The sequence below is a fragment of the Colobus angolensis genome, unplaced genomic scaffold (genome assembly GCF_000951035.1).
Source record: "Colobus angolensis palliatus isolate OR3802 unplaced genomic scaffold, Cang.pa_1.0 Scaffold82, whole genome shotgun sequence".
In the NCBI taxonomy this organism is placed as follows: Eukaryota; Metazoa; Chordata; class Mammalia; order Primates; family Cercopithecidae; genus Colobus; species Colobus angolensis.
In genome coordinates, this window is record NW_012122043.1 from 1,430,300 (window position 1) to 1,437,813 (window position 7,514).

Below are 7,514 nucleotides of genomic sequence, written 5' to 3' on the forward strand. Positions count from 1 at the left end.
CCCGGCGGGTCTCAGGCTTCCCTGGCTGTGGGCTCCCTCTCAGGCACGTCCAGGGCTGCAGCACCATCTTTGCAGACTCAGGACCTGGCAAACTCCCTGGGCTCTTCCCTCTCATCCTGCCCTTTCCTCTCCTGCTTCTTCTGTAACAAGAGGCAGGAAGGAGCCTGCGGGAGATGGGGAGACTCAGACCAGCCTCACTGTGTTTCCACACACCCCACCTGCCCGTCCAGAAGCCTCTCTTGGTCCCAGGGGACACACAGGTCTTAGGAATGGTTTATTGACAAATGGCTTCTGGGGCAGTGGCGGGGTTCCCTCTTAGCAGGGCCCTCAGACGGGGCTCACACAGAGCAAGGCCGCTCAGCTGGAATGCGGCCCCTCCACACTGCTGCACCCAGGCTCCCGGCCACTGGACCCCTTCGCAGGGGTCCGGGTGTCCCCTGAGGCTGGGGCCGGCTTCCCTCGGGGTGCTCGGTACTTGTTCTTCTGGCTGTAGAACAGGTTCCTCTGGAAAAGGCGGGGAAGGCGGCCCTGGTGCAGCAGCACAGCCAGGACCATCCCTGCAAGAGAAGGCAGGTCCCAGGTGGGCTGCAGGGCTCCTGGGCCCAAACACAGACAGGACACCCACTCCCAGGCCTGTGCCAGGACAGGGGAGCCAGGCAGCCTGGCCAGGGGCCCCAAGAACCCTGAGGCCCAGCCCCTGCCTGCTCCTGGTCTTCCCTCCCTGGTCATGCCCCTCCCTCTAGGTATGCCAGCCGTGGGGATGGGGGCAAGCCCGTGGGGTTCCTTGTGCTTCTGAACCACCCTCTGGGATGAGTGACTGGAATTTCCCTCCCCCCACATTGTCCTGAGCCACCTCTAGAGCTTCAGTGGCCATTTTCCTCTGGGACCTGATGTGGCGTCCCAGGGTGGCTGTTTGCAGGGCTGTGGCCTGGCGTAGTGGTGGGGGATGTGAGTGGACAAGATGTGGGTGCCCCTGAGTGGGAGGCTGGGCCTGACTGAATCCTCAGGGCCACGTTCTTCCAGAACTCCAGGAGCAGAAACTCCTAAATTCCCGCCTGCCTTCCAGGTCATTGGGAAGGGCAGGTGTCCTGGGCAGAAGGGGAGAGTGGATCCTCTTCAAGTTTGATCTCAGTTCTCTAAGGATTTAACCTGCAGCGTGTTGGCTCCACTAGGGCTGGCCTGAGCGGGACCTGCCTGTCACCACCTGCAGCTGCTGTGGCTCCGGACAGTGGCCCCTGTGCCTATAGCTTGCTGAGACTGGCCGTTCCCCTCACTCAGCCCTCCAAGGCCCACTCTGGTCCTATCTCTGCTCCCAGGAGGGCAGGCCCAAGGAGGCCGGATGACCTGCTCAGGGGCGCAGCCAGCAGGTGCGGGTGGCCGCTCACACCCAGGGAGCCAGCCCCATGTCCACACCTGGCTACGGGGCTCCTGCCTGCAGCCTCAGAGCTCCCCAGGGCTCATGCTGACACTGCACATGTGGATAAAGGAGGTTAATGGAGGGACACAGCCTGTTTTTCAGGGTCCTGAAGCTGCTCTAAGATGGCAGGAAAGGGATGCTGTCAGAAGTGTCAAGCATCCAGATGGATGAGACGGGAAGAGACGCAGGAGCACAGTGTGGGACTGACAAGACACTGATGACATAGAGGCGCTGGATCCCCCTCCACAGGGATGAAAGCCGGGAAACAACCCACTTCCTCCCCAGATGCCCCATGCTTTCAGAAGCGGGTGCCCGGGTCTCTGTGGGATGGGGTAGCCCTGGGACTCACCTAGGAGGAGGGACAGCAGTTCCACATGGGAAGCTCCAGAGCCCCAAACCCCAAAATACAGAAACAGCCAGTGCCTCCCTCCCTGGCCCTGGCAGGAGACAGGTTCCTCTCTAGAGGGGGCATGTGGACTCAAGCATCAGGCCCGCCTAAGCCTGGAGTCCCGCCTGAAACAGGGATCCCAGCCTCTTCCTACTTGGCTCCTAGAAGCTGCAAATGCCCTTTGGGCTTCTCCATAGAGGTGGTTCTACAGTGAGAGGTTGTAGCGGGGTGAAGAGTATTTCCCCAGCGACATGTCCTTCCCAGAACACAGGATGTGCCCTTGTTAGAAATAGGGCCTGGGACATAAAATTAGTTAAATTAGTTAAATTACGGTGATGTCATACTTGAGTAGAGTGAACCTCAAATTCAATGACTGGTGTCCCTATACGAAGAGAAAGACAATGACACAGAGGAGGCGGCCAGGGGAATCGGCAGACATGGGAGTGGTACGTCTCCAAGCCCAGGGACACCAGGGGTGCCAGAGGCCCCCAGAGTGGGGAAGAGGCAAGAGGCTCCTCCCCAGCAGCCTCCAAGGAGAGCTGACCCTGTCAACGCCGCGATCACAGGCTCCAGCCCCCAGAGCTGCCTGAGCATACAACCCTGTCACGTGAAGACTCTTCGTTTGCGTCCTTTGCCTTGTAGCCCATGAAGCCACCACAGGCCATCGCGTGCGGCCTGAGAAACTCAGGAGGAAACTGATCTCCCACCCGGAGCTCTGCCCAGACCTCGCCGACACGCAAGTGCAGGTCAGAACCAGGATACTGTATTTCAGACACAGGAAGTCTGAAGTGTACCTGCGAGGTCCCCGTTCTCAAAAGCTACTGTGAGACGGGCACCAGCAAAAAGAAAGAATGAACCAAAACAGGAGGCCACAAGGAAAGCAGGAAACAGAAATGCAACCAGGAGAGCGGTGAAGGGCAGCCACGGACTGGAGTTGGACACCTGTGGGTAACCCGGAGCTGTGGGTCCTTGGGGGAGACGGTGCCCACGCAGGGCACTGGTGTTGAATTAACCAAAGCACTCAGAAGCCTGGGCAGGAGAGAGTCCAGGGCCTCGTCACCCTCAGGAAGCAAGGCCTGCGTAGGAAAGGAGAGGCCTCCTGGGCCACCTTAGCTCCCCCGGGACGTGTTTCCACGCCAGGGAACTGGAGCTCATCAGGAGGAGGAGGCCGACCCACCCTGGGTGAAGGATCCGCAGGGGAGTGCGGGGGCCGCAAGGGAGGAAAGCCGGCCCCCCACATTGCAGGAGACAGCCCAGGGTTGACGCCTGAACTGAAGAGTCTCAGAGAAGCCCTGCAGGCCCCGTGTGGGGGGACAGAGAGGCCAACACTCAGCTGCTTCCTAGCAGAGGGCGGGGCTGCCTCGGGGACGAGGGGCAGGAGTGGGTTCCTGATGCACTTCACGCCCTTTCTAGGGCCATGCACATGCCTGAGACAGTGTGACCACAACAGAACCATGGCGACAGATCACGATGAAGTCAGTGTCACCATTGCAGGGCCAGGGTGCCTGAGAGACCTCCAGCTCCTGTCTTTCCCCCCAGGGGAGGCTGAGGCATTGCCCCTGAGACCTCCCCAGTGTAGAGCCAGCAGAAGCTGAAAAAAGCTTCCAGAATTCCACAGGAACCCAGCGGCCCTTCTGGTACCTCAGCGAGGTGGAGCCGAGTGTCTGAGAGCAGGTGCAGGAAGGAGAAGGTGTGGGCTCCACCTGGGCCTCTGACACCAGGAACCAGAATCCCCAGATCTAGGGCCAAGAGGGGGCTCCATGACCTCCCCCTGCTGCTCCTCTGCTTGGGTCCAGGATGCAGGGAAGGAGGGGCACACACCATGGAGGAGCTGAGGGGTCCCCTGTGTGCATCAGCGAGTCCCAGACCCGCCCCACCAGGAGGCAAAGGGACCAGCTGCTCCACCCCCATGCTCACAGCCCTGTAAGTGCACGATGGCACCCTATATCATCTAAGTGGGGCTCCCTGTATCCTGAGAATTCAGGGACTCCAGAATGAGCCCCTCTCGGGGGAGCCTAGCTCCGGGTGTGTGGAGATGCCCCCTGGGATGGGAACCCCAGGTTCCTGGAGCCCCACGGCAGACACCGTTCCCCATGTGCCCAGCACCCCTTGCAAGGCTGGCCTCTCCCCAGCCTGCCCCCTTCTTACCTAGCTGCAGCTTGCTCGGCACCAGGACGGTGTCCACAGTGAGGCATGCCGTCACAGCCCCTTCCCCACACACCGTGCCCACTGCAGAGACCTCCCCAGGAGCACTGACCCAGCACCCTCACCTCTACTCTGTAGGACCCCACGTGCCAGGACGCTCTCTGGGCCCCAGCAGCCCCAGGGACCCCACCTCGCCCCCACCCTTACCTGTCAGAGGGCCCAGCCAGTGCACCTGGGCGTACTCCAGTAACGTGTGTCCTGAGCAGCCAAAGGTCACAGAGGCGGCCAGGGCAGGGTTGAAGAAGGCGGATGTGAAAGGCCCGGCTGTGGGCAGAGCACAGTCAACCCCGGTCCCCAGCCCTGCCTGACGCCCCTCTCCAGGCCAGGACTTGACACCCACCACCGAGCCCACACCGAGAACCCACTGTGTGCCTGGGGGTTACTCTTGGCTCCTGGAGCCCCGCTTGGTCCCCGTACTAATGGACACACAACACAGCCAGGCTGGTTCAGTCAAGCTCTGGGTCAGGGTCAGCAGCTTGGGGGCCCCAGGGCTGTCGAACACCCTCCTGACGTCTCACCCGGACTCCCATGACCCATCCGTGCTACCCTCCAACACCCCACCTTGGGGGATGTGGCCCTGGAGAAAGATAGGGACAGAGAGAGACGGAGACAGAGACTAAGAGAGACAGATAGTGAGAGAGAGACAAAAAGAAACAGAGACAGGGAGACAGAGAGAGAGAGGAGAGACGGAGAGACATCTCAGAAAGGGGCAGCAGCAGAGGAGAGGAGAGGACCTGGCTGTGTGATGTGAGACAAGGGAAGGCGGCTGCAGCCGGGCCACTGTTCTGCAGCCCCAGGACAGGGTGACCACCCCAAATAACAGGATCCACCAACACCAGGGACCTGCCTCTGGGCAGGGAAGAGCAGGGAGTGGGCCCAGTGGATGGCAAGGGCCACAGGGACATGGAGCCTGCGTCCACCCACGTGTAAACCAGGACCCTGAGGATGGGCAGCTCTGTCCCTGAAACCAGGCTCCTTTGGCTTCATGGAGGCAGGACCCTTGACAGGAGCTCTCCGGTGCCACCCAGGACAGAGGCCTGGGAAATCTGCCACAGAGGTGTCTCCCTGCAGAGCTCCCTGCTCACCCGTGCCTCAGTTTCCCAATCTGTACAGGGCTCTGGTGGCACCTTCCCGTGGCCTTTGTGGTCCAGGTTCTGTGGTGTCTGCCCAGTGCTGGGTCGGGGGCAGTGCCATGGACCCAAGTGCTGGTCCTGTCCTGATTAGGACCTCAGACCCCGGGAAGGAGACCTGGCGCCGTGCTCCCTGCAGCCCTTCCTGTGGTGTCCCCAGTGCCTGGAGCACGAGGCGGCCGCCCTGGCTCTCCCCGCAGCCCCAGCGCTGTGGACACCTGTCCCGGGAGCTTGCCAAACAAAGGCTTTCGTCGTGGTGGAGACTAGTGCTCGGAGGGGAAAGCAGACATGGGGGGCTGGATCAGAGGGAGGGTCTGAGTGGAGGGAGCTCACAAGGGAGTGAGGGGACTATGAGAAGTGGGTCCCACGGTCAGCCTAGGTGCAGGCAGGGATCGCAGGATGCGGGTGTCATTAGGAGGCCAGGGAGACCGAGTGGGGCAGGTGGGACAGGACCTGTCACTCTGGAAGGGGTGATAGAGGGTGCAGGGACTCCCACACCAGACCAGGGCTGGGCCAGGAAGCGCCTGCCTCGGCGGTCCCAAATACCACAGATGCAGAACTTCTGGGAGGAACGGGAACAGCTGGGACTGGGGAGAGGTGCAGTGGCCATGATGGCCCTGGCAGGGGACAGGCTCCTTCACAGCACCCCATGTCCAGCACAGGCCCTCGTCTACCTGCCAGGTCCCAGGAAATCACCGCCCCTTCTTGTGGGTTTATTGGCCACCCGGGCCAGCAGCCCCCTATCCTGGGTGTGGATGGGCCTGAGTGTGCATGGAGGCCACACAGGTGGAGGGGTGTTGAGGGACTCAGGGGAAGGGGAATTAGTGCTCACCTGTGTAGACCATGACGGTGACCAGCAGAGCCACGGCGGGCACCCTGTATGCGGGAGGACTGTGCCGCAGGTGCAGGAGGATCAGATGGAAACAAAAGGCGCAGGCGGCCTCCACAAGCGCCCGGTGGGGCACAGATGTGCGCAGGGCCGAGCTGCAGCTCTGGGCCATGAGGCTCTGTAGCAGGTGCAGGTCGCTGAGCTCCCAGGCCCAGCAGAGGTGCGTCAGGGTGCAGGCGGCCTGCATGCCCAGCCCCTGGGCCGCCAGCTTCAGCAGTGTGTCAGGCAGAGACGCCTCGGCCATGAGGAACTCCTGCAGGGACACGGTGGGGTTGGCCAAGGCCCCATCCAAGGTGGCCCCGTGCGCCAGGAAGAGCAGGAAGAGCAGGGTGAGCAGCAGGTCAGGCCCGAAGCCCCCAGCCCAGGGCCCGAGCTCAACCAGCATCCTCATCTCCAGGCAGCAGGCCCCGAGCTGCACCGCGCCCACCACCTCCCGGGCGAAGCCTTCGTAGGCGCCCACTGGGAGCAGGGCCTTGGAGGCCCGCCTGGCCGCCTCACAGAGGGCGAAGGTGGCAAAGAAGAAGGAGAGGGACACGTTAAGACCTGCCATCGGCCTGGGCCCTGCTGAGGAGCTGTGCCTGCAGGACACCTGAGGGGACAGGGCAGGAGCTGGCTGGTTCCCACAACCCAGAGGGCCCGGGAGTGTGGGAGAGGGCACCTGGGCCTCTGGGAACACCACACCTGCAGCCCCAGCTCCCGCCTCGCCAGCTGCCACCCAGGTGCACAGCCAGGATGGCCACAGGGGCCCTGCCCCACAGCCTGGCATCCTCCCGGCATGCGACACACCCGGACCCACTGGCCACGCTCGGCCAGCCCTGGACTCGGGAGACTGGCCCAGCTCTTCTGAGCCTCCATCTGAGCTCCACTACTCCTACCTGTGCTCTTGGCTCCAGGACCCCAACACCTGCTCTCTGCACCTGGCCCCTCTTGAGGCAGGGTCCCCCAGATCCCTGCACCTCCTCTAGGTCCCTGACTGAACAAGGGCCCCCATTTCTGCCTCCCTGCATGAATGCTGTGTCCATCTCAGTGAGGGCCCCATGCTTATTGCACCTGCACTGTGTCCCCACTGGGGTGAGACCCCCACTGAACCTGCATTGTGTCTCCACCTGGGAGGGCCGCTCATGGCCCCTGCTCCTGTTCTCTGACCCTGCCTAGGTGAAGCTCACTCCTGCCTGCACCTGTAGGTGTCGTCCCTTGAGTGAGCACCCACCTGCTCCCTGCACCTGGCTGTGTCCCCACCGAGGCCAGGCCCCCTGCACGTGGGCTGTGTCCCTGCCTGTGGGAAGGTCCCCTCATTCCTGGTTGCCTGCACTTCCACTGTGTGCCCACCTCAGCAGGGACCCCCCAAGCTTCTCGACCTGCCTAGGGTCTGGTCCGGGTGAGACCCTCCTCCACCTGCTGTGTGTCCCCTCTGGTCAAGAGTCGGCAGCAGCCCCTGCCCCAGCCCCACATTCCCTGCCCTGTGCTGCCCTCACCTGCCCCTGA

The 7,514-nt window shown here is 62.5% G+C and overlaps 1 protein-coding gene across 2 annotated transcripts; it reads right to left on the reverse strand.

The window, feature by feature from the left end:
• Window positions 1–317: 317 nt before the first annotated feature.
• Window positions 318–6,579, reverse strand: LOC105502888 (aquaporin-12B). Of its 2 annotated transcripts, XM_011929572.1 has the most exons (4): window positions 6,457–6,579; window positions 5,973–6,420; window positions 4,158–4,274; window positions 318–557 (listed from the first exon to the last, which is right to left on the reverse strand). In XM_011929572.1, the coding sequence occupies exons 1-4, from the start codon at window positions 6,577–6,579 to the stop codon at window positions 358–360; spliced, it is 888 nt and encodes a 295-aa protein (XP_011784962.1). In that variant the 3' UTR covers window positions 318–357. The 2 variants fall into 2 exon arrangements, with proteins under 2 accessions (XP_011784962.1, XP_011784961.1); XM_011929571.1 differs by having other exon boundaries at window positions 5,973–6,579.
• Window positions 6,580–7,514: the final 935 nt, after the last annotated feature.

What these genes read in the sequence shown, in the direction of transcription:
- LOC105502888 (XM_011929571.1), bottom strand. Translation starts at nt 6,579, where the DNA reads ATGGCAGGTCTTAACGTGTCCCTCTCCTTCTTCTTTGCCACCTTCGCC. An exon ending in CACCGTCATGGTCTACACAG is followed by an intron (nt 4,275 to 5,972) that starts GTGAGCACTAAT and finishes CTCTGCCCACAG; the next exon opens with CCGGGCCTTTCACATCCGCC. An exon ending in CTGGCTGGGCCCTCTGACAG is followed by an intron (nt 558 to 4,157) that starts GTAAGGGTGGGG and finishes CTTCTCTTGCAG; the next exon opens with GGATGGTCCTGGCTGTGCTG.